Genomic DNA, 27,982 nt, shown 5'->3' on the forward strand with positions numbered 1-27,982 from the left:
TTCATAATTTATAAATGTATTCTTAAAAATTCAACGTTGTTTTACTTAGTAAACAAATATTTAAAGCAAATATGAAACAATATTTATTTTTTTATTAACAGAAAATATTTCATGTTAGAAGTATTTTGATTATTTATAGTATTATGAGCTTTAAGACAATTTTGGAAGAAAATTTCAAGTATTACTGTCAAAAACCAGTTTAAGAAATCCAAAAAACTCAACCTCCAAGGTATAAAAACCTTTTTTTAAAACCCAGACACAAATGATCACTTTTGTAATTTTTTTTTACAATAAAAGGGATGAAAATACTGTATTTTTTTACTCGAAAAATCAATTAAAATGAACACTGCATAACACTCATACAAGCAAACTTCAATTAGAATCAATTAAAAAAAACAAGAATCAATTAAAAAAAACAATCTCTTGTCTGCAACTAAATTGAGACCAAGTCATTAATAGAAAGTGACTTTAATTCAAGTAAAAAAGAAATCAAAAATTTAATAAATATCTTCATTACATAAATATTTCACAACAAATAATCTCTGTGTTCAAAAGTCGTATTCTTCTATAACAATCTCTTCATCAGGCAATATCTTGACATTTTCATCTGACATGTTAGCATCATCAATTGGGTCGCTCTCCAAAACAAAAGTGGTCTTTTTCATCTAACGTCTTTCCCACTTGGCTATTAATATATGAAATTTTACAACAATAAAAGTAAGTAATCATTAAATCAATAGTAATGAAAATGATTATCAATAATGGTGAAAATAAAGATTCAAAGATAGAGAAATGATTTTTTTTTTCCTTTTTGAAAGATATAGAATAATTTTCAATTTAAAAATAAAACATCCTTAAAATTATGTTTGTTTTTCATTAAATTTAGAAAACTGAATTGACAGAATACTACTAAGTATAAAGGAGTCATTAGTAAAATAAAATTTTCAGATAATTCTATATACCTTGCACTTTCGCATTGCTTCAATTTTATATTACAAAATTATTTGCAGTAAGAGTAGGGGTTATTTCCTGAGCATATTTGAAGATTTTCTTAAAGTTAACAGATTTTTTTTTCTAATATTAAAATCAGCAAACACAAAACTATGATGAAAATTTTAATTGCTTTTCCTTAATTCATTTAAAGATATTAAATTAAATGAAATTTAAAAATTTAAGAATTTTTTATTTATTTATTTACGGAATTTCTGAAATTTACATAAAATATGACTTTTTATCTAATATAAATTTTTTGCTTGATATATGTGCCTAATTTTGGGAAAATGAAGATATAGAAATTTTGAATATAAGAACATGAAGATTGTGCTGCAGATTGACTCAGTAAATTCTGCTGTAAGGTATATAAGTTGCACTGCAATGCCATAATCAAAAATACAAAAGTAATAACCAATCAGAGTTTTTAAATGAAGGAGTACATTGCATAAAACAGATTTCATAAAACAGTTTGCAAGAAAGTATTTAAAATTGATTTAAAATGGTTCCTAAAAAAAAATGCAACTCTCTAAACTAGCTAACGTGCGGTGAATGAAATTATCACTAAGTTACAAAAGTTAAATTAAAAATAATGTAACTCTAGAGAAAAATATCAGAAAGTCTTTTTTTGAGTAGGGGTGTACGTTGAAATGATAATAATATTTGTTTTCTTGGAAAGGTGTGTCAATTATGAAAGAGCAAAATCATTGATCTGTCTGGTTTCTTTTAAGAGGTACCTATTTTGTGAAAATTTAGACATAATTAGTGCAAATAAAAAATTATATTTAAAAAATCAACACAAAAATATGGTAAAGGAAGAAAATATTTTCGAAAATTGTCACTACAAATAAAAATCATTTATGACTTATTTCTATATATTTTTCCCTATATATTCAAAAACAATTTTGGTATTGTAAAATTTTGGGCTAAAAATTTTATCTAAATTACAAAAAGCATAAATCTGTAAAAAATCATTGTCCATAGTAAAATTTCAACTTGAACTTAATAAAAACATGCATTTAACAGTACTAATACTAAAAGTTATTCTAATTATGAGAACATTTTCCTCTGGGTCATACAGAAAAAAGTTTCACACAGAAAAAAATATTAGAAATGTCAGTTAAAAGAAATTTACAATAGTGTTTATGATAATGTTCGAATTTCGACTTCTTGTAAAGCTTACAGAGGGAGAGCCTCACGTTTTATTTTAAAAAACTCAGCGGGAAAAAAATTCGCTTTGATATGGCGTAAACGACCGATTAGGTTTCCCACATTGACTGAACACGTGCTACCGTTTTGTAAAAGACAGCTGGCAGGAAAGCTCTTCTTTTCCATAGATTGCAACAAGGACACAGATTTGCATGAGAACTTGCTTTTTTATTTGTGAAACTGCCGTTTTTCCTAAAGTTGAATTTGTGAAGGTACCGCTAAACGGCAGGAAATTTACCCTGGACAGACCCTTGAGCTCAGTATTTATTTAATATCCATAAAAACAATACAGTATAACCCTTCAACAACACAGAATTCAATATAAGTTAGCGTTCCAAAATCGTGCAATTCTAAGATGTATTTATTACTTAATTCTATATATTTAAAGAATAACTAATACATTTAGGTATATATTTATAAAATAAAAAATACCTTGGCAAATATACTAAATTAAAAAATATATGACACAAAAATTTTATACTTTTATTGTAAAATATATAAAATTGTATCTATTATTTGAAATCAAAGTTCTAATTTTTGGTTAAATTAGAACTAATCCATATTGCCTTTATAGACAACTGCATTTAAATCCGTAAAAATATTTTCTCACAGCGCTTCTGTTTTGAGATTAAGCTCTTTTGTTCTCCTATATGGTTTATTTTTATGTCTGTACGGTTACCTACGGTTATGCACAGTTACTTTCTTATGTTTGTATTGTTTAAAAAATGATTCCAAGGAGTAAAAAATAAAAATTAGTTAAATAGCTGCAAAAAAACAAAAAAAATTTTAAAACTATAATTTTTATTTCTCAATCATAAGACCCTTATTTTCTTGAAGAAATCTTAAAATAGTTTTTAATTATGGAGAAATTGTAATGGTTAGCACCTCTGAAAACAGCACAGGAATATGAGTGTGATGCTATTTTCAACATTTGTTTTGATGCCAGTTGATGGTAAATTCAGAAGGAGTAGGTGTGAACAAATTGTGTAAATATTTTCATAAATAAGCAGACATTCAATTTCAATATGAAGATAAAAGAAAAGCCATGATCTCCAAATAATCTGCTGTTGATAATCTGCTTGTTAAGAGTTACGATTCTGAGAAGAAAAAGAATGGAACAGTCTTCTTCTCTAACTAAAGATAGTATTATCTCAATATGTTTATCTTTAGCGCAACTATATATTTCATTTTACAGCCGCATTGAACAGCCAAGCCAATTTCAGGTTTACAACCATCAATGCTTAACTATGTTTCTTTGTAAATTTTGAACCCAACCCAGAAGACAAGAAAACTCCTGGATCAAACATTGGGACTAACCAACCCTTGTAATGTTGCACACAATTTTTGCACAAAACTTAATTTATAATCCTAAATTGAGGTACAGTGTTTCAGAAGATATAATTTTCAATATTTATAAAACAATTTCTTGAGAGTGTAAAGACAAATGTATCTAGTCCATCTAATTGAAAAAAAACAACACAAAATTCTTCAAAAAAGACAATCTTTTACAAGGTCTAACATCAAAGCAAATGTACTACATTAGAGAATAAAAAGAAAGATAGTATGCATACAAGAACAAAGTAATAGCAATTGTATGTGGTCACCTTTAAGACAAGTTGGAATATTTTTAGATTTCAAAATATTTAACACATATTTTTTCAAAATATAATTTACAATTTTATTAAAAAATATAATTGATCATTTTAAAACTAAAATCAATAACAATAAAAACCAAATTGAAGAGAATTTAATTGTTTGAAAGAATCAGGGGTGATTTTGAGCCGAAGTAAAAAAACCTGAAAATTTCTTGAGTAAAATCATTAATGACGTGTTTCAAAAAATAAATGTCTTTATAAATTTAAATCATTGATATTTTCACAACATGAAATTCTAAATAAAATATATACAACATAATTTAAATTAATAATTTTATAAAGAGATGCCAAGAATAAATTCTAGTTCCTAATATTTCTAAATAAATTATACAACAATTTTTATGCATAAACGTGATCAATGATTTCTTGAAACTTCTGGGTCTTGGAATTTATGAAATTTTCGGATTGCGGTAAGCAGAATCATCTCTGAAGAATATTGGACTTAATACAGCTTAATTAGTAGATTGCATCACTACAAGGTTTAAAAAATTAACATAAAATGATAATTAATTACCTAAAAAACTTTTTTATTTTCATATCTCCTAATTCTTTTGTTAGTGTTACATGAGCTAAAATAAGAAAAAAAAAATTGTAACAAATATTTTTAATCTATTTATTATGTTTTTTTTTCCAAATAGAATATTAAAGTGTTAATACCAGGATTTAAATCCCCAATTTGCAATTTTGAAAGATAAGGAACTAAGTCAACTTGTAGCTGTCTCATACTAAGAGAAGAGCCTGAAAAGAATAGGCAATGCACTTAATTCCTAAGCTATAAAAAAAATCCAAGTTGAACAATAAAATGTAAATTAAAAAGTTACCAACATTTCACAGATAAATTGTGTAAAAATTTTATTCCGATTAAGGATATTTTTCAAAAACTTAATCAATTATAGGGAATTTTCTAAAATGTATGAAAACCAGGAGAACAGGGTGCGTAGCCAAATCTTTGAATCAAAAATAAGCACTTTTTAAAAACTTTTCAAGCACTTTACAAAAATTTTCAAGCACTCAAAAAATTCATATTCTATCAATGATATAATTGAAAAACAAAAACTTTTTATAAACAGTTTTAGCGTTAAAAAAAACAAAAAAGAAATGGGCGTAAATCAAAACAATCAGTACCTTCCCGCATCACTGAGTGAATTCAACTTGACCCTGAACTCAGAATAAAAGTACCCTTACCCCCTACGTCAAAAAAAGTGTTAGAAGTAAAATAAAATAAACAAGAACAAAAATAAATTAAATTAAAAAGAAAAACATTTCATAAGGATCTGATATTCTCTATCCGAATTGGAGCACTCTGGTTTCGGTTTCAAGTGTGCGCATGCGCAAGTCATAACATGGGTACGACATGAAGTCCACGTCAATGATTACGTAGCAAACTCCCCATTTTTCGTGAAATGCATGGGATCCACCAGATATCACTGAAGGAAAGAAAAAAAATTATACGGAAAAAAAGCACTTTTTAAAAACGCCAGCTGAAAAAAGCACCTTTAAAAGCTTTTAAAAACGAAATCCCCAAAAAAGCACCTTTAAATACTTTTTACAAACGCTACGCACCCTGGAGAATTTTTATTATACCAGTAGATCTGGGGAAAAATGGCAAAATCCAGTAGTCGATTGGTAAATCCAGGAGAGTTGGCAGCTATGAATACCCATTTTAAAAACATCATCATCATCATCAATGGCTCGACAGCCCAGGGTGGGCCTTGGCCTTCTCAAGAAGTTTAAACGAAGTTCAAGTGAGTTTAAACTTCTGAAAAAGTTTAAAAAAAGGCAAATGCAAATTTTGAATATTTTAGGTGGATCTAAGAATCTAGTTAAAAATTTCCAAAGTCTAAAAGAGTTAAAGCTTTCTAGGAAGATCAATGCTTCCTAATAATGAAAAAAAAAAAACTTAGAAATATTTTCTCTGAGAATTGTAATCTATAGTAACTGTTAGGTTATTTTAAAAGATTTTGAGCAGAATGAAACTTTTTAGAAAATTATGTTATTTATGCCCATGCAAATTTTATATCAACTATAATGCATGGAAGAATTAGTGGCTTTTGGATTTGGCTTTGGTTCCTCTTTGAATTGTGGCATTGTAATATAGTGTCTCTTTTATTATTAGAAAAAAATAAAACTATAATTTCTTTCCAAGAAAAAAAAAACTATTTTGAGAGAATTTAATGAATATTTACAGTTATATTGTTTTCAAAACTCACTACAAAACAGTTTAGACAGCAATGAAGCATCGACTGTATTATTATTGCAGGAAGCGTTGCCAAATCTTCCAGCAATAAATAAGCACCTTTTAAGTACTTTTTAAGAGTTCAAAATATATTTTTAATCACTATATACATTAACAAAATGCAAAATAATTTTCAAATTTTACATGATCATGATAAAATAACCAGTTTCTGACAACGAACTCTTTTCTTGATTATATTAGCTTTTATAAAAAGATCAAGAGTTTTTCCAGTCTGATATCAGGTGGTGGAGAATGAAGTCTAAAATTGAGAATATCTAGCAAAATGCAGCAGAGTTGCACATGAGAGAGCAAGAATGTCAGTGAGCCCAGCTCAGAAGACTTACATGCAGACCCGCAAGTATTTCATCAAACAAGTAAAATGATTGGCACTCTCATATGCTACGGATCGAGGGTACATCGAAATGGATTATGGTTTAATGAATTGTGAAAACGTTGAATAGAATAATGTGAAAAACACGCTTCTGCATAATATGCGTCAAAAATCGACAAAGTAAAGAAAAAAAATCTAATTTTTGAAAAGGGAAAATTAAGCAGTCTTTAAAAACACTGAATAAAAAAAAGCATCTTAAGGGCCTTTAAAAAAAGAAAATCGAAGATAAGCACCTTTAAGCACTTTTTAAAAACTCTATGCACCATGTATTAAAACATAGATAACAAAATTCATTTTACAAAACTGCAATTAATCTTCAACTACTCACATAAGTACAGTGAAGTTAAGATATTTTTACTAAGTGGTAATGCTGGAAGCAAGTTTATAATTTTGCTTTAAAAAAATAAAAAATAGGAACAAAGTAACTATTAAAATAAAGTCTTACCACTAAAAGCATACTTCAGAGATTTTTGCAACCGCCTTTGCTGTAAGATAAAAAAAAATAATAAATAAATAAAAATTAAAAAAAATGAAAGCAGATATAAAATTACAAAACAATAACTTTGGCTCAATCAAAGAATCTTCATATATACCTTAGATAAATTTTCGTAAAATTGAGGTTTGTGCAGTGCTCTCCCCCTCCTATTATTCACAGAGGACAAATTGAACATCAGACCTTTAGACGCCAAAGACACCATATAATCATTTATTGTGTCACGACTCTGAAACAAATATATATATATGCATAATTTACCCTAGAATAATGGTAGAGACAATTTCAGTTTTTGACTTTTTTTTAAATTTCTCAAGGTTTTTAGTTCATGAGATTTTTTTTCATACTTAGCTATAAAGCTTAAAACTTTCAGAAGTTTGAGAAACCAACAATAAATTACAAAAAAAAAAAGGATTTTTTAACACCCTATGCCAGAAAGCCAATCAAGAATCTTGTAACTTGTATAGATTATTTTGGTTGTTATTTGCAATAACAGCATAAAATTTCATAAACCTAACTAAATATTTATGGAGTTATAGACATTTAAAAAAAAATAAATTCCATTGTCTTTTTTCTTTTTTATAACTTCAATATCTAATATAATTAAACAAAATTGTTTGAAAAATTTAAAATTATTTACAAAAATATGGATTTAAAATTTGAAAAAAAAAATCAATAAAAACTACTTAAGATATGAGTATTTAAAGTAGTTCGCTTATATTGCGCACACATAGAAAATTTAAAAAAAAATTCATATTTCTGTAATGAATTGTATTTTGGCAACTAATGAAAATTATCTAATTTAAATATCTTAAAAATTTAAAAAATGCCTAGCAATTTTCTAAGTTGTTTTTGTATTTTTTAAAAGAAAGCTCAAAATGATAAGGTTCTTTCCACAAGTCTCATTTTATATTATAAAACAAGATTTATTAAAAATGTCGGAAAAAATAGACGAGACTACTAAATAAAATTTGTGAAAAACGCTAACCTTTTGTGATTTCTTTTAAAAAATACAAAAATTACTTAGAAAAATGCTTGACATTTTTAAATTTTTTAAGATATTCAAATCAGTACTCTTTTCATTAGTTGCTAATTGCGGTTCACCGCAAAATCAAGGTTTCCATTAAACTTCAAAAAAAAATTTTTTTTTGACTTTTTAAGGCAATACCCATATGCAGTGTTGTCAAATTAGGGGTTTCCCCCCAAAATTTAGGGGGATGTTTTATCTTCAGTGAGTATTTTAGGGGAATTTGTTTTAGGGGTTTGTTTTAGGGTTATTTGGGAATTTTACTAGTTTCAATTTGGTTACATTCTAATATCAAATTTTATAACTGAATGTGTGAGATGGTAATATGAAAATCAATGTTAAACCAAAACAAAAAGATTAAGATTTAATTTTAGAACTTAACCCCTTTGTTGAATGTAGTAACTTATTATTTAACTCGATCAACCTGTACGTTTGGTGAATTTGAATACAAATTATTTAAAAATTTTAATGTGCATGGTTTAAAATAATGACAAAGGATAAATAAAAAAAGAAGTACATACAAAAGTACAAGAAAGATTGGGATCACAAAAATCAGTTTAATGGTATATTAATAGTACAATTGTTCATCCTTTTTTCAATTATCAGCACATTTATAATTTCTTGATAATAAAATATTAAAAAGTATTAAAGCAACGTCTTCTATACATTATTTAACTTTTGTACTATTTTATAATACTTATACATATTTAAAATTTTGGGTTTTTTAAAAATTTTTAGGGCATTTTACAACGCCATCTGGGGTGATTGGTTACCGGTACCTGACAAAACTGCCCATATGTCACACCTATTTATAAGGCAGACCCATTCATACAATCTTTCTTTCACCCACAGATCGTAATTTTGACCTGAAGCAGAGAATGATCAATCTCCTATCAAGTAACCCCAGAGGTATAATTTGTCATGAGGACATGGAGTACTTTGTGACCCGACAGATTTAATGTGCACCAGTCACCATTTACTACAAAGAGAATCCATGGCTAGGTTCGAATTCCTGTTCTCACAACCGTGAGTCTAGCACCCAACCAACCGGGCTATCCCGGCCTTTTAATGTCATAAATGTATATCAATAAAACTCTTTACGCTATTTTTACTATTACTATATTACTCATGGGTCAGGATAGCCTGGTCGGTAGGAAGATGGCGACTGAGGCACGTTAAATCTGTCGAGTCGCAAAGTTCTCCATGTTCCCATAACAAATCAATACCTCTGGGGGTACAGGATTGGAGATCGATTGTTCTCTGATTTAGGTAAAAAATTACGATCTGTGGATGAATGAATGGGTCAGCCCTATAAAAAACGGGCTGTGACGTGTGTGTAGCTGAAGACGAATTCTTGGCCATAGGATGGTGCCATTGAAAGAACAAGAATCGCACACTCTGCCTTAAATTTGCTTGGTTTCACCAAGCAGGCTTGCCCGTATGGCAAGTCGCATTAGAAACAACAACAACAACAAACCTAATTTTTATGTGAAACAAAAGAAGAATTTGGAGTGTGGATTTCACTTGAAAGTAGTTTAGATTTGGATAATGACAGTATTTATTTCTAAATTTTTTACTTCAGGATTAGAAATGAGAGGATCCTTTTCAAACATTTTCAGATGAGTAAGAAGTACATCTTGATTTGATTTCTTTGATGCATCACCTAAATAAAATAAATATCAGCATTTAAGTTATTTAGCAAGTACCACAATCAATATTGAATCCCATAGGAAATAAACTAAACTTACGCTTGGAGTAAAGAATTTTTCCCAATGCATGAAACAGAAACAGAGAGGAATCCCTTTTACTACCATCTTCAGAGGAAGAAACACTCCCTTGCACAGATAAGGGCTTCTTAAAATCTTAAAAAAAATATTGATAATTTTAAAATTGAAAAAGAAAATTAATAAACATCAACGAAAGGAAATGCTAACCCATACAAGATCTCTAAAGTGCAAAAAATTGCAGTTAAAGTCATCAAATTTAATGTGAAAATAAATATGAAACTTCTGAAAAGATTTTTTATTTTATTTCCAATACCCACCCATATTAACATTTTGTCAATTTAGACATTTACAGTGCAGATTTGTTGGCCACTCTTTCAGGGGTACCATATTTTATTAGGTGGGCCAACGTTGCTCTCACAGTAAGGACAGATACTACAGAACATCCATGCTTTGCATGGGATTCTAACCCAAAACTTTTCTGGTGCAAGGTCAGTTCCCTAACCCCTACATAGTCCGGTCGGCACCTCTTGAAAGTAAGAGAAAGAAACAATTAAAATTTTATTTAATCTTTCCTTACACAATATGTTATTATTGTTTTATGATTTTTGCTGTATTTTTATAAATTAAGACATTCAATAAACTGAATATATCACTCATTCAGAGAAACAAAGTTAAGTGTTAAACTAAGCATCCTACAAGTTCTGTTTTTTTTGCTTTTTTTTCCTCATCATGTAGTTCACACAATTTTCAAAATGTTTTAAATTATGACAACCAAGAATCTATAGCAGTCATGAAATCCATATAAAAATAATATTTGCACTCTTATTTACTCTTATTTAAAATAGAAATGACAAAAAAAAAAAATATTAAGTGGCTTTTAAAATGTCAGAAAAAAATATAACTTTAATTTCAAAAACTTAATGAATAAAGAAAAACAAATTCTTTTTCTACTTTTTCTGTTAACATTTAATTTCTTTAGTTGAAAGTCAACTTTAATGTCATTCAGTCATTTTCCTATTTCTGTGAACTTTGACTGCATTTTCTTTTCTTTTTTCTGGATATTTTTAAATAAAAATTATTGAATAAATTTTTGTAATTTTACTCTTTCACTTGTAAATGAGAATATTTTTTCTCTTTCAGGAATCTTTTACTTAGATATAATATTTTTAAATGTTTGTTCATAGAGTTCTGTTGTTTTAAAAAATAAGTAATTTAGGTTTCTTTTCTTTTTTATCAAATATTTTTTATGCTTAAAATATATATGTTTAATTTCGACTGAAGATTTTTCACATATTTCTTCTTTTTCTCCTTTAACATTAAAAAAATTTAATGCTTAAGATAACATATCTCTAAAAGCTTCTGAAATTTTTTAAATCACTATGTAATAAGTGTATTGCAACATTTTACATAGGTATGAAGTTTAAAAAGCTATCTTTTACTCCTTATAAACAAACAATATTCAATTGAAATAAAAAGTTAGAAAGCAAAAATAAGCAAAAAGAAATTTTAAACACATGTATGTTAATAAATGCTAACCGAAAAAATTTGCTAACATACATAACTTTAAAATTTCGTTTTGCTTACTTTTGCTTTCTAACTTTTTGTTTCAAATGCTTACATAAGACAGATTTGGTTTTTAACTGCTTTCAGAGCCTTACCATTTTGACTTATTAATTTAACCAAAAATTTTTATCTTAAAATTTGTTTAAACCAATTTCATACTTTGATTGCAAACAATACTCATAACACTCAATACTCTGTAACAATTTATTCATGCACTTAAAAAGTTTTTGTGCTAACTGAAAAAAAATCTTATAAATATATAAACATTTAAGGGAATAAACTTTAAAGTTTCTTTATTTTTATATGATAGACTTTAACAATGTTTCTAAGTTGTTTTAAAAAATTAAATAAAAATAAAAGTCAAATCTAAGATAACACTATCAAAACCATAGTGCTTTTGTGACACACAAATTAAAAAATCACATAAAAATCATTATTAATAAATGCATTAATGAAAGTCTATAAAGTCCAATATATAATGGAAGTTCATTATATGATAAACTTTAACAATGTTTCTAAGCTATTTTTAAAAATGCAATATAAATAAAAGTCAATTCCAAGATAAACCTATCATAACCATAGTGCTTTTGTCACACACAAAATAAAAAATTACATAAAAATTAGAATCATTATTATATACATTAAAGAAAGTCTATAACATTTAACATATAATGGAAGTTCATTAGATGATAAACTTAAACAATGTTTTTAAGTTATTTATAAAAATGCAATATGCATAAAGTCAATCCTAAGATAATTTTATCAAACGCATAGTGTTTTTGCAACACGAAAAATGAAGAATCATATGTTTATAAAAATTAGAATCATTATGTAGATAACGTACAAGACATGCACATGAACTGCATAGAATTTATGGCATTCCGTATATCTCCCAAAGAATCGGCAACAATATTTTCAATTTCAGACTTGCTTAGTTTTTTGTAGCAGGAATGCACCTAAAATTTAAAAGAAATGAAACTTATTAATTTGTCTCCTTCAATGAGATCTGAAGTTTAATGCAGGAGACACCTTACCTTTGGTGAGTTATTAATTTTTGTGAGCACTTTCATCATCATGGTTGGGGCAATTGCATTAAAACTAAAAAAAAAGTAAAAAGTATTCAACAAAAAAATTATTAATAACATGTAAAACACAAAGCTTTAAAGCAAAATTCGTTGAATTCATAGTTTTCAATAACACAAAATAAATTAGATACTTATACAAAATAAGCATTAATAAAATAAACAGTAAAACTGTTTACTCAAACTTTTTCTTTTGCATTTATAAATGTGTTAATTTTTAAAAAAAAAAGCCAACTTTTATTTAATAGGGAAGCAATCATTTGATGTTAGTTGACAATATCTTCTCATTTTTAAATGTATATTTTTGTAATTATGAGAGTGCTTAGGGTTTAAAAATGGTTTACTTTTGTCAAATGAGATAACGGAGGCTCAGAATTGTCATCGGTTAACTGTATTTTTAGTTGAGAAATGCTCATTTTTAGGCACTCCATTCTTCTGAAAATCCAAAAATTTACCATATTTTATATAGTGGTCAACAAACATGTTCAAATACGTTATGTTACAAAACCAACAAAACAAATCCAAAATACTAGGTGATGAAAAAAATATATTACATAAAAATTGTAGTGTATCAGTAAAAAATCTGTTCCCTGATCTATCTCTGTTTAATACACATAAAAGTAGCATTACAATAAAACTATTTACCTAATATTTTTGATTTTCAAAGAAAACTGCAAATCCTTAGGCAAAAGAGAACCTTCATCATTATCACTAATGATGAAAATGACTGGATGATAAGACTGAACAGCGTACCTCCCTTTGAGAACAAACACTTTGTTTTAAAATAATGAAAATATGTAAGCACTCAGTAGTAAGGATAATAATATTTTCGACAACAAACATATTTGATGTTTTCATATTTATGCAACATTTTGGTATGTTTTGAATGTAAAAACCAATGTAAATTAAATTTCCAATATTTTCAGACACTATACACAAATGTGAACATAGAAAAGCATTCATTTTATGTATGTTCATAATATATTTTAAATTCACTTTCACCTTTTACATTTAACAAACATCAACATAGATTTGTGCATATATAGTGCTATAGTTTTATGAAACTTGTGGCTGAGAGGTAACAAAATGTTTGCATAGGAGAAAAAAAAATCTTATAAAGATCTTCCAAGGGTGATTGTAAGCCCAACTCATAAATCCTGAAAATTTCTAGAGTAAAATCATTAAAAAAATTAATATCTTTATAAATTTAAATATTTACTTTATAAAATAAAATTTTCTTTATTTATTGAAATTTTCAAAACATGATATTCTAAATGAATTATATGCAACATAATTTAAATGAATAATTATGTGTAAGTTTACTTTTATCTCTAATCACATTTATTATTCTACCAGAAAAAATATTTAAAAATGAAAGAGATGCCAAGTATAAATTCTAGTTCAAAAATTTTTTTAATAAAATATACAAGAATTTTTATATATAAATGTGATCGATGATTTCTTGAAACTTTTGAACTTTGGATTTGCGGAAACTTTCAAAACGCGGTTAGCGAAAAAACCAGATTTTTTCCGGAGCTCAATCACCCCTGATCTTCCATATTTTTTATTTAGGAAATGTATATTTTGCGATGTTAATAAATAACAATCCCAACGTAGTTGCCAATTTTTTTTAAAATCAAATTTTCATTTAAATAGAATTTTTTTTTTATTTAAATAAAAAAAATATTATATATGCTAGCCAAATTATCTGATAAAATACATTAACAATAAGTTATGAATTAAAAGTGCAATTTTAAAACAATAATATAGCTAAAACTATTAATATTTCTATTTCAAATGCTATTCAAAAAATAAAATAAAAATTTATTATTACAAACTAAACATCTAAACTTTTAAGGACAGGGAAGCAATTTGACAGTTAGATACCTAATGAAGAGTAAAATAGTTAATATCAGAACACATTAAAGAAAAATATTATTGAAAGTTTCTCTGGGCTATATTTTATCAAAATAGTTATCAGTTTTTAAACACTAATAGTCAGTAAATATGTTTTAAAAACACTTAAGGCATTCAAATAAACATAAAATTAAATGGGTATAATTGAACTATGTTAAATTTCTAGCTGATTGTTTTGCATACAGTTAGTGGAAAATTATAGTTTAACAGTTTGATACTACTCTTATCCACTTTCAGTCTCTAATTTTATTTATTTATTAGTATATTTAGAAATATAATAATTTACCCTTTGGATAAAACCGTTTATATTTTTGGATAAAACCTTCATTATCAATGAGATCAGACTTTAAAAAGCATCGCACAGTAAAGAATGTAATTACAAACATATTTTCGACCTAATGATTAATCATAAATGGTCTCAATTATTTAAAAAAATCAATTTCAAATCAGCGGTTTTCTTAAAAAAATATATATAGTTGATTTAAAACATGACTTAAATCAAAAGATTTAATTCACTTCAACTTTGTATCCCAATAATAAAAGTGAATTTTGAGTCTAGTAGGGTTCCAATATTTGTTAGTTTTTATCATGTAACAAAAGCGGCAATAGCAAAAATTTGCCAAAAATATTTGACAGTGAAAAAAAATGCACAGGAGAAACAAAGTTGTTCTAAGAATTAATTCAAATTTTAAATAAAAATATATTTTCTCTTTATTTTTACATGAATTCTTCAATCTAAAGTAAAAACAAATGAATAAAAAACAAATATACCTTAGAATGCAATGAAGCAGTGTCAGATCTCTTATAAAAGCATTTGGAAACTCCTAATGGAGAGAAAAAACTTAAAAAGTATTTGGTGCATTTTTGAAAGTGTATAAATAAATAAAATTAATAATACACAATATTTATTTGAAACATAATCTTAAACTATAAACATGATTTAATGAGGAACTCAATAGTTTTCAAGTAATTTTTATTAACGCATTCATAAAACCAACTAGAAAATTATGAAAAAATTACTGTTCATTAACATTTTAATGTTTAAAAATGAGTAAATAAAAAAAATGTACGAATTATCAGAAAATATTTGCATGTCAAAATCCAAAGTTATAATACTCCGAGAAAATAATTGAAGATAAATATTTTTTTAATAAAAATTAATTACGACAAAGTATTTTTATTAGAAGAAAAGAATTAAACTTGATACTTTTTTGAGTAAGACCAATATAAAAAAGTTTACACAATATACTGTTATATATAAAAGCTTGTCACAAGCAGCCATCAATAACATTTGTAAGAAAAATGTACTTGAAAATTAATTAATTACCATAAATTATTTTTATGTATCACGGATGAAAAGCAATTTTTGAATCATGGGAAACAATTTGAACATAGGAAACATTTTGAAACAATTATAAAAAATTCATAGGAGTGCAAAAAATGGTAAAAAAACAAACAGGAAATTAAAATTTTCATCTGCTTCAAACTGCTAATCAAAAAAAAAAAAAAAAAAAATTTTTAATAATTAGTTTGAAATTAATGTGATGGTCTCACTTATAATTATTTTAATTCTTTTTTCAATTTTTAATTTTTTTTCCTAGTTTATTTGTTCAAATTTAAAATTACATTTCATAGCAAATACTGAACCTATGATAATAAACAAGACATTAAAAACAAAATTGTTGCAATCCAATAATGAGAGAAAGGTTACAAGTAGATCAGTAAATGAAGAATGCAGTTGGAAAAACATTTGTTGTGTTATGTTTATTTTCTTTGTAATTTATTTAAGACAGTTCAGGGATTAAATTGAAAACCCTATAAGCCACTTTTGGTTAGAAGTGAATTCTACAAATAGGTGAATTGGTTCTAAGTGAATTCTACGAATTTATCTTTCCTACTTCGTCTTTTAAACTTTTAGAAACTTCCATACCATTCCAGTGGGCAGTAATTATAATTTCCTTGTGCTGTATTTCTGAGTCCCCATGGACAACAAAACAACTTTGGGAAGAAGGGAGGACTACTTCAATTTTTAAATTATTACAACAATCTCATTGATAAGTAAAGTTTGAAACAGTTTTAAGTCAAACTTGAAGGTGAAAAAAAAAATTTGTTCTCATATCCACAAATAATTATCCGAGTTCTTTGTTTCAATGTATTACATTTTATAGAATTGTGTTCTAAAAAGAAAAAATGATACAAAGTATGAAAGAAAAAAAAAGATTTATTTTAAAACATTTAACATTAAGTTACAATTTTTTATTATTAGAAGGAAGGGGGAAAAATTTAATTTTTTTTAAATAATAATAATAGTCTGTATTTTAGGATATATTTTAAATAAGTACTTAACTTATTAAAAAATTTAACTCATGTTTGTTTTTAACAATATTTTATCATTTTTCATACAACAGAAAATGAATTAAATTATCTTCATCATAATGTAAACTTAGTTTTTAAAATGTACACAAGATCACTATGAAGCATCTTTAAAGAAAAGTCAACAATCCATAGAAAAATGAATTTCCTTATTAAAAAAAAAGGCCTCAATGCAGGAATGAGGTTTAAAAAAAAAAATTTAAAAATAACACAGAAATTTAATTTTTTTTAAATAAAATGTGATCTTAGTTCCCACTCCTAAAAATTTCCTTGTTTGATAATTAAATAATTGAATAAAGAAGTCTCACCTCAATAAGTAATAATTCTTTTACCGTTTGAATATAAGAAATATTTTGAAGATTGTAAGAGAAATCGACGGAAGGACTGTACTTGAGTTTCCCTGGTGGTTATCTGATCTCCAAAGCAGAACAAGCCTAACAGACATTTTAAAAATATTTAACATTTATACAAATAGAAAATATCATTTAATTTTTGGAAGGTATAGAAGATGTTAGAGAAGTCATATACAGGCAAATATAAAAATTTTTGTATGTAAAAATCCTAGTTTGAATAAATAAATAATGGACAATTACAACATCTCTTTTCTTTATTTTCAATCCTAACTTACTGAAAATTCTCTCCTGAACAAAAAAATCTAATAGTTTTTTTTCCTTAAATGTTTATTTATTTAATTATTAAACGTTTAAATTGCCCACAAAGGCCTCCGTAGTTGATGCAATCAAAAACTATTTCTGATTGGTTATGACGTCGCATGTGCTGAATGGAAATATACCTCATCCATCCGCTAAGGCTATTTCAATGTTCTTATAGAATTGATATATTGAATATTGATGAATTCACTGATATCACTTGTATCAACAGTCAGCTTTGTATATTGTTAGTAAAAATTTTGTGAATTGAATTTACGGTGTCCAAAATAGAAGAAAGATTTTAAAACTTCTAACTGTACATTTGTCACTAAAATAACTAAAGAAATGGTTATGCAGCTCTTCACAGAGAATCAACTTTTCTTCTTTGGTAAAATCAATGGTGTTAAAATTCACAGAAAATATTCAGGGGTCTGTCTAAGCTTTTTAAAGAGGTACCTATTTTGCGAAAATGTAGACATAATTTGTGAAAATCAAAAAGTATATTAAAGAGCCCACACAAAAATATGGTGAAATAAGAAATTATTTTCAAAAATTGATACTACAAATAAAAATCATTTATGGCTGGTAAATTTCTATATAAATTTTTCTCATATGCTCAAAAACAATTTTGCTATTGTAAAATTTTGGACTTTAAATTGTATCCTAATTTAAAAATCCATAAAAATCATTATCCATACACAAGTTTCAACTTGAATTTTATAAACACATACATTTAACAGTACTAGCACTAAACGTTATCTTCATTTTATGACAACATTTTCGACTTGGTCATGCAGAAAAAAGTTTCACAGAGAAAAAAAAATCTTTCATAAAAAAATTAATAATTAATTAGAACAAATTTAAAATAATGTTCAAAATAATAGTTCATAAGTTAGAAAAGTTCCATTTCAAATCGAAATGCGTAACTAACTCAGGGTTTATCATTTTTACGGGGATATAACAACAAAATTTTACGAAGACGAGGGTAGAGAATCTTGGAACTTGTTTTTTAAAAAATATTTTGTGAAATTACTGTTTTTCCTTAAGTTGAATTTGTGAAGGTACAGCTAAACGGTAGCAAATTTGTCCTGGGCAGAGCACTAATATTATTTTATTTAAGTTTTTTTAAAAAATAAAATAATGCTCCATTGCAGCCCTATAGCTTAATTAAAATCAGTCACAATTTGGATAGAAGTAGTACACATTTAGATATAAGGTGAATGATTATATTATTCGGCATAGCATAAAAACAAATCAGTGTTTTCATAAATCTAGTACATTCAAATAATTCTATCCATCATCGTTTACAATCTTTGTGCTAATGTTCAAAAAATCAAGTAATGTAATCTAATTTTGCCTCTTTTTTTTTCCTTAACTGGAGTTGAAGGATTTTCTTTAAGTAAATATTTAATAATGCAGTTCCTTTTTCCTTCTTCTTCTTCGCTATATGTTAAATATTTAAACACACATTAAGACTCATACATATTCTCAATATTATTCTTTGAGTAAATAGGAATTTCTCCACGTAGAAATTATTTTTATTTTCAAATTTATAATTTTTAATTCCTTTTCCTGCTATATAGTATTTTCAAAATATGGTAATTGTTATTTTTTCTTCTAATTTCTGCAAATCTGCTTGTCAAAGAAGAATTCTAAAATCGTAAAATTAATGCATTATACATTTCTAAGGAAAAACTGTTTATTGAAACAGGTGAAAAAAAATCTCAGGTTAAGCATCCAGTAACCCCAAAAACGAATCAACACTTTCAAGAATCTATGTGCTTATACTTAAATTTTAATTTAATTTAGCAACATAATTTCAGCGAATAGCTTTAAACTAGACATTTTTGTTTCACTAAAGCTAAAGAATTAAAAATAACTTATGCAAAATGAAAAGAAATTCTAATGCACATTTTTTAATTATTTATTAAATGATTATAGAGACAGTAATGTTGATATCTTTTTTGAGCATTTTTAATTCTGCGAAAAATTATTTTTATATGTATTTATAAAATTTAATTCCTGTTTTTGTAATGTGGAACTAAATAAATACACATGTTTGATTTGAATACTCTTCTGGATTAATGCAATTAAAATAAAATTAATAAATTATACTATAATATATTAGTTTTGTATTTTTTTCTTTTTACTTACTTTATTCATTTATTTATTATTATCTTTATATTTTGAAAGAATGAATTAAAATTTTTACTGGGCTCACAAGTTTTATCAAAGTCTACTGCTATGCTGAAGATAATTTCCTGCATTAAATTCAAGCTAGAATAAATAAATAAAATCAATAACTTAAGCTTTTCTACATTTTTTAAATCTAAAACTATTCTATATAAAAAAAAATAGATTCAACATTTCTTTAACTTAACATGAAAATAAATCTTCAAAATTAAATTGAAATATACTTTAAAATTAAGTTTAAGATGGCTAAAAAAATTAAAGCACAAATTTATTTTGCATTTATTATGCATCATTTTAATCAGTAATATTACACATCCATAACTCATTACAAAAACCTTTTTATTGAACTAAAAATTCTTAAACATTCAGAACTCGAAAATCTCGCCAACTATGAAGAAATGTTTCAATGGGTACCATTGAAATTAAACATTATAAAAATACGTTAGATTAAGCTCACATTTTCAGTATGCCAAATTAGGGGACAGTTTATTTTATATATCTTTGTTCACACACAGTTATTTCCCATCTAAAATCGTTGGATTTTATTATGAAAATTTAAACGAAGACAAGACATGATGGCTTTCTCAACATAACGATTGTAAATGAATGGCAGACAGGAACAGATGACGTCAGTTTCTGAAAAATCATGGACTCCCTATTTCAGAAAGTGAGTGTTTTTTGTTTAAAAATAACTTAATGATTAGCACTCTTAGAAAAGTTATAAAATGCTTTCTGGAAGTTATGAGGGATTTAGAATGGATTAATATTTTTTTAAAAATTAGATTTTAATTGTCCATTCTACAAGTTTCATTTCTTCAAATTAGAAATAGTTATTATACTCTTATATCAATGTCTGCAACTTGCTTACCATTTTAAATATCTAACGAATTCAAAAATAGCCTTAATGTTATAACACTTCATGAGGTTGTTGAGCTTGAATAAAAATTATAATTTGTTGGATTTGCTTTTAATAATTGTATGATAATATTAACCAAATTATTCAAAAGTTTTGGTTCATATTGTTATTGAAAAATATTTATAAATTGTACTGCATCTTAAATTGGTAAATTTAAAATAAATAAGTACAAAATTGATTTCAATCAAATAAATCTGATTTCTTTTTTACCTTGTAATCATGATTTTTATCATTCATCTTTTTATTTATTTATTTTTATTTTAAAATGTATTTTGACAGTGGCTTTTTAAAATAAAGAAGGCAAGTCAAACATAAGTATCACAGGAAAAATTGTATACCTTATATTTTAACAATTTTACGCATAATAAATATTTTCTTAAATAAAATTCAAGAAAGGAAAAAAAATTACCATCATATGTGTTTTTGGCATTTTCTTGATGCGTATTTGACCAAGTGAATAACTCAACATCAAGAGATTTACATAAAGCTTTGACAGTTGCAGTATTTCCTACACCTGGTGGGCCACTCAAAATAAGGAAACACTCCTATATTAAACAAAAATGTACATTAATTTTTCAACAATGTGTTACAATACAAAAATCAGTAAACACCAATTAGAATCAGCCTGATTACTACTCAAATCATAATTTAAATGGTTTGAATATTTATTTTTAAAAAAATCACACATTCAAATTTTAAAAAATAATTCTTTTAACATGCATCATTTCTGAGTAACATTTAATAAAACTTTTTTTTACATTAAACAAAATTCGCTCATATATTCAAATATCTGTTTCTGTAGCATCATAAGTGCTCTTTACCTTTGTCATTATTATCATACTATTACCAGAACCGCTCCTCACAAAAACTAAATAGATAACATGTAACATTTTTCCTAAACAACAACCAATTGAGAGGACCTACATTTCCTAGTTTATTTGATTTATCATCATTTCTGATGCAAAAAATAAAGTGAATATTAAAAGAAGAAAGCTTTTGATTAAGCTAAGAAGATAATTCAATCACTTTCATAACATTAATTATGAAATCCTTAGTCAGGGCAGATTCTTCTTTTTTCTTTTTGAGGAAGCTATTTTAACTCAAATGGGGGTATATATCCATATTGTGATCTGTCGCACTAACTATAATAAATAAGGTGCCAAATAGATTTTAAACTTGCAATTAAAAAAAAAACATGTAGATATTTGTCCAGGAATGGCTTCAATTTATACCTTTCAAGTTAGTCCCTTTCTGCGATGTTTTTTTTAGTCTCTCGCTGGCCTCTGCCCAGAAATAGTCAAGACTAAGAGAAGTTTGAATTTCTATTTTTTTTCCTAGTAGCAACAGATGATAAAGCAATTTCCTAATGATAAAGCAATTTTAACTCTATATTGGATGAAATTCCTTTTGTTTCAAAAGATACAGTTATGAGGGAAATTCTTTGGTTTGAATTTTCTATATTTGATAAATGGATGCATTCCAAATTACATTGCTACTTATGTGATGACAATATTTGTTCTCAAAATTTACTATTCAAAACCGCATTCCAAGAATTAAACAGTAGGATACCTACTTTTATTTATTTCTTTGCTTCTTCACTTAACATACCAATTTCAGAAGCTGTTTGTAAAACATGGGGCTCAATTATTGACCGTGTAAATAAACAGAGATTAAGATCTAAAGAAGGAAATGAAGATGTTGGAACAAATGATAAGAGAACATTTATTCAAATAAATAGACCACCAGCTGGATACAAAAATAATCAAAAGTTTATAAAAGCAGGCTTAATTTATATGTATGGACCCAATTACGCTGTACATTTTACGAATTTTCACAGTAATAAGATTATGAAAAATTTTGTCACTTCCAAAGTAATTAACAAAGTGAATACAGAAGCCAATTGTTTACCATGCTTTAAATGATTAAAAAAATATTTTATATTATGTATTACTCAACTTTAATATTAATTTTTTCACCTGATTTGTTTCCGTACCTGATATAACTACTGTAATAAAACATTAAATCATACTGTTTTAAACTGATACTTTAAATTTTTTTTAAGCTGATACTAATCTGATAACTAAATCTAAATTTAATCTTTTTCTCCATTCTTAGCTATTTTTATTCTATCTTTTTACAGGTTCTGGGTAATCTTTATTTATGCTCTAGTAAGCATTTTTGTTTGCAGATCTATACATTTATAATTTTTCTTTATTATAAGATTATACAAATTTAAACTTAAACAAATGTAAACTTATATTATGAAATTAAGAAAAAAAAATTTACACAGTTTTATTTTATGCATGTATGCCTTTTTATAACCACGAAGTGCATCTATTATTATAAATTCATTACACATATATTTATAACGATAAAAATATCTTGCAGAAAGATATTGGTTCTAGTTAGGTTTGTCGCAGAAAGCCAGAAAATTCTGCCAAAGGGCCCACCCTCAAAATTTCCTCAAATGATAAAAGAAGTTTGAATTTCTATTTTTTTTCCCCTTGTAGCAACAGATTTAAAAGCAATTGCTTACTTTATGCCTTTGCGAGATGTTTATTTATAATTTACTGTGCATAGCTCAGTACATTTCAAAATTAAAAACAATTTAGAGAATGATAAACCAGAAAATATATTTGAATAACTGGAATTTTTTTAAACGTTTTCTAATAAAATTCAAAATAAAACAAACTTCTAACTTATTTACACATACAACTTGAATTAATCAACAACATAACGAAATTGTAGGTCTTCCTTCGTTACTCATCATTATCATAGTTGGCCAGACAGCTCAATGTGGGCCAATGCCTTCCTCTGAAGATTTCTCCATGAGGACTTCCGATTTATCTTTGATCTCCAATTCTTTTTATTAATTGCAAGAAAATCAGACTCCACCGAGTCAGCCTATCTCAACCGTAGCCTTCCTCGCTTTCTTGCTCCAGTTGGTTTAAAAAGCAGCATAATTTTTATTGTATTGTCATCACTCATTCGAATCACGTGGGCCATCCAATTTATTTTATGTATTTAATAATACAGTATGGGACCCCTAATCCGGCAGCACTTAATACGATCCATTCCATTTTTTTTGTTTTAAGAAATTTTTATTTATAAGAGGGAAAAAAAATCAGTTATATTCTCTTTTTATTTGGAATTTTATTCTGTTGAAGCAAGCAACTGTATTTTATCTTTTAAAAATAAAAAAAAGCATGAAAAAAATAAATCAGTGTCAAAGGAAACATCTGTTTCTAAAGCAGTTTAAAATAAAGTGAAAGGGAAAAGTAAAAACACCTGCATTTCCAATGAACAAAATAAAGAAATGGAAGTTGGAAAAAACTGATCAATCAATCTTGACAGCTGTGCAAGTGCTCCCCACATTTCCCTCTCCAATTTGACCATAAATTAGCCACACCCTTTTGACATTAAAAGAACCACTTGGGGTACAAGATCAACTATCCCTTTTGCTGCTTTTTTTATTTGATGTAAATTATACTCTTTTGTTTTCTTATTAGTTATTAACTTGTAATTTTTTTTTAAAATCGTATTTAGTTGTTAGCTTGTTTTTTTTATTGTTATTAGTTTTTAGCTTGAAACTGGAATTCCGAGGAATTTCATCGGCCCCATGAATGCCGGATTTGAGGTCCTATACTGTATAGGGTTGTTTATAAATCTTGTATGGTTCAAAGTTATATCTCATTCTCCAGTAATTGTTTTCATTTACAACACCAAGTATACTCCGCAAAATCTTTCTCTCAAATAGTGCGAATACTTTTCCTCCAGTTTTGTCAGTGTCCAAGCTTCAGAAGCGTATGTCAAGACTGACCAGACAAGAGTTTTGTAGATTAAGAACTTTGCTTTTCTAGAAAGAAACCTAGATTTAATAATTCTTCTCTGCCTTATTTGACAAATAGAGTCGGTTTTTTATTTTAGGAGTCATTCTGCTGTCAATGGTAATAATTGATCCTAAGTAAATAAAACTCCTTACTGTTTCAAATCCATAATAATCTATTACAAGATAGGAGAATGGGACTCTGTTTCTTGAGAATAATATATATATTTTTCCCTCTACATTTATAACTAAGCCCATTTATCTTGCAGTCACCTCAAGGGCAAGAAATGCATCTTTCAGGACAGGAAAGGAATGAGCAATTACATATACATCATCTTTCTTCTTGACCAGTTAAGTGTAAATCAGAGTTTGTTCATTAGAAAACAACAAATTTCCAACACAATCGAGCTACCACGTCTTGCCCCACTTTTTCCCTTCATTAATTTAATTAAAAATATAAATACTTAAAATTCGCTTTACTGCATTTGTATTTAAATGAGAGGAACTGCCTTTTCAAAATAAAACAAGAAAGCAAAAACTTACTTTATTCTGTTTATTAGTTGCAGTCTGAAACCAGACTTGTACTTCAGAAACTTTTTTTTTATGAATTGCAAGCTCTTCCTAAAAAGAAAATAGTTCATTATTTTTAACAAAAACATATTAAATAAAATATGAAATATTAATTTTGAGAAAATCTTTTTAAGTAAAAGAAATTTTTTATTAAACTTCTTTATTGAAATTTTATTATATCTAGGTAAAAGAAAAAAAAATCAAGCAAATTTTACTACAGCAGAAAACCCATTATCCGGAACGATCGGCACCATCGCTATTCCGAACAACTGATTTTTCTGGTTTTCTAAATCGCTACAAAATGCAGTTTTTTTATAGTCAAACCCAACTAAAAAAAATAAATTATTATTTAGAAATAATTTTAAAAAGAAGAAAAAACGATAAAGTAATACACATAAGATTAATAACATAAAAAGGAAAAAAAATAATGAAATAAAAATACATACAGGCTTAATATAAAATGAACAAAGGTAAAATGAAAAAAAAAGGGGGAGCATGGACTCTATCTTCCACATTGTTTTCTTCTACTTCGCCATTATCTGCGTCAGGACTCAAAACCATCCACTCCATTTTTTACTTCATTATCAAAAAATGAAAATGGAAAACTCAGAGCTTTTCTTTTCCCTCCTATGCCTGAGAGAGACAACATTGGAGTATAATTCTGGATGAAAAATAAATTCTTTCGAAAATTTCTGGAGAAAAGGAAAACAAAATTTTTAACTTTTTTTATTCTCAAATGAGAAGGGAAAAATCACGAGCATTTCTTTTCCTTCCTCCTATGAGCTATAAAGACATCATTTGAATATAATTCTGGATGGGGAAAAAAATCTTTCGAAAATTTCTGCAGAAAAAGAAATCTAAAATTTTTTACTTCCCAAAGGAAAAATCTTTCTACAATAAAGTCTGTAATGTTCTGTGACAATATCGCCGTGATTCTGGCAAGCAATTACTATCTAGAAGAGTTTAACTTGGGTTTCAACATTTTGATAAAACATTAATTGAAATCAGAAGGAAAAACATGTGTATCACAATTTCATTCCTCATTAAGATGAGCGATTTTATTTCTCCTCTACTCCAGATAAACCAGCAGTTTCCAGTTAAATTAGCAAGCAGACACAAGCTGACATAATAAAAAGAATTTATGTTCTACCATGTTCTGCCCCCTCCTCACACCCCATACACAATGAATGAATTGAAAAACAGGTGCAGTTTTAACACTTGACCTTTTGAGTCATTATTCCCATTTCTTTGGCTGTCAAGGGGAAACAGCAGAAATGACAGATATTTTTTAAAAAAATAAGAAAAAAGTAAGAAATAACAGGAAAAAAAGAAGGGGTACAGAGATAATAGGAGTTCTGCAGTCCCTGTAGGGCATACTTTAAGAGATTTCCAAGAATCAAAGAAGACAAAAATAAATATTTATTTTAACTCTTCTGGACAAAGTAATCAACAGACATATTCTTACTGTGAGAAGCTGGCAGTAATGACTCTCCCTGCTTAAGGGCCAGATGATAAGAAAACAGATGTTCAATAAGTCACCCTTTCTCACAGAGCTATGATTGAGAAGTAACACCTATGAAGAAGGGAATAATTGATGTTATTTAGTACAAGACTCTCACATCTCTTGACAGTGTAGGAAACTAATGCTTATTTCTAAAATGATGATAAAGTAAACACCTTTTAAAAAAGACAGAAAAATCTTATGAGGAAATTTTTTTTTTTTTAAATAGTAGGGAAAATTTATCAAATTTCGTTCCGGATTTTTGGTTTTCTGATTTCCGGATATGAGTCTCTGTATTGTACTTAGAAAAATAATTAATCGAATAAAGGATTGGTAAAAAGTCAATCTGTAAGAAACAAACAAATAGATGAAAAAAACTGTCACTGTAGTTACAACAACTATTGATATTCAAATAAATTTGCTATTTCAACAATATATACACTTAGGAAATTTTATTTAACTCTATTTGGATCAAAATTTCAAAACATAAAAAAAAAAAAAACGATCTTATTTTTCACAAGTACAAATCTCAAAAATTATAAGATATACTTAAGATCAAGAATAGAGAGCAGTTTCAGATTCCCACTGATAAAAATGTACAAGTACATCTGTGTACTTAAATGTACAAGTACATTTTAATCAGAGTACAATTAATAAGAGGGTAAAAATATACTTGAGGGTGCCCTTGGTGACTTATGTCTGGCGCCATTCCTGTTAGCGTGGAACACACCGTCCGTGGTAACAGGAATGTGGCCAAAACATAATATTTCAATAAAACATTGGAAAATTTCAACAAAGCATCGGCCAAAACTTTATAAAATTACAATGAACCCAACATAAGCAAAACTAATAAACCCAATAAAGTGCATTTTGAATCGAAACAAAAATTAATGGAGTAAGCACGGAAAGAAAAGGAAAAAAACTCCCACAAACAGGACATTTATATCTATTACTATTTAAACCTTCATTCATACACCAGTCAATCACTGCTTTTTTTCCATTGTTATTCAAATCATACAGAAACTTAAGATTTATCTTATTTACTGCAGTCTTTTTTAGGACCAGAAGCAAGATTAACCTCATCCAATGTAGAACTAATGGACCTCTGAAATTACATAAACCATTGAACATTTAAAAATAACGCTAGAATCTAATTCTAAATCAATCAGAATCACGATTGGATTTCAACATCACCCAGCTTGGCGATCAACCGCAATCACAACTTGGCGAGAATCATGGGGCACCCTCAAATATAGTCTACCCGTTCCTGAGAAAAGGGAACAGATGAGTTGTACAATATTTAGTCTTACAACATTAGTCGGTGAAAATTCTTCGACCCGAATCGAAAATTCTTCGTAATGTTCAGAATTATCATTCCCGCCCTGAAACAAATCTTTGTGTTTGCGCTTTAGTGAAGTCCCTTTAGAGACCATAATAAAGTGGAGTCTTAGAATCACAATGAAAGAAGTTTTAAAATATCGCTTTTCCTCTATGGTCAAGCATAATGTTTGTTTTGGTGTAATTCAAAACTTCACTTTACCGTGCCCCAAACCGATTTTGGAGTGAAAATATGTTGCAAAATTATGAGCTTGTGGCTTTATTATACTCCATAGAGATTTTTCGGTAGTACTATGTAAGCTATAAGTTAATCCTCTGAGACTCC

At 27.1% G+C, this 27,982-nt stretch overlaps 1 protein-coding gene across 14 annotated transcripts; it reads right to left on the reverse strand.

The window, feature by feature from the left end:
• Positions 1-452: 452 nt before the first annotated feature.
• Positions 453-27,770, reverse strand: LOC147802025 (cell cycle checkpoint protein RAD17-like). 14 transcript variants are annotated; one of them, XM_087155226.1, is made up of 14 exons: positions 27,630-27,767; positions 26,284-26,391; positions 24,792-24,869; positions 20,832-20,967; positions 15,062-15,114; positions 12,326-12,389; positions 12,136-12,247; positions 9,750-9,863; positions 9,579-9,664; positions 7,075-7,203; positions 6,927-6,966; positions 4,512-4,592; positions 4,369-4,423; positions 453-685 (listed from the first exon to the last, which is right to left on the reverse strand). In XM_087155226.1, the coding sequence occupies exons 4-14, from the start codon at positions 20,889-20,891 to the stop codon at positions 625-627; spliced, it is 855 nt and encodes a 284-aa protein (XP_087011352.1). In that variant the 5' UTR covers positions 20,892-20,967; positions 24,792-24,869; positions 26,284-26,391; positions 27,630-27,767; the 3' UTR covers positions 453-624. The 14 variants fall into 14 exon arrangements, with proteins under 14 accessions (XP_087011352.1, XP_087011354.1, XP_087011351.1 ...); XM_087155228.1 differs by lacking the exons at positions 20,832-20,967; positions 26,284-26,391 and adding exons at positions 16,972-17,097; positions 21,996-22,099 and having other exon boundaries at positions 27,630-27,673; XM_087155225.1 differs by lacking the exon at positions 26,284-26,391 and having other exon boundaries at positions 27,630-27,770.
• Positions 27,771-27,982: the final 212 nt, after the last annotated feature.

This window comes from Parasteatoda tepidariorum, chromosome 11, assembly GCF_982258835.1.
Source record: "Parasteatoda tepidariorum strain Cologne lab strain chromosome 11, Ptep-v5.0, whole genome shotgun sequence".
Taxonomy (NCBI): domain Eukaryota; kingdom Metazoa; phylum Arthropoda; class Arachnida; order Araneae; family Theridiidae; genus Parasteatoda; species Parasteatoda tepidariorum.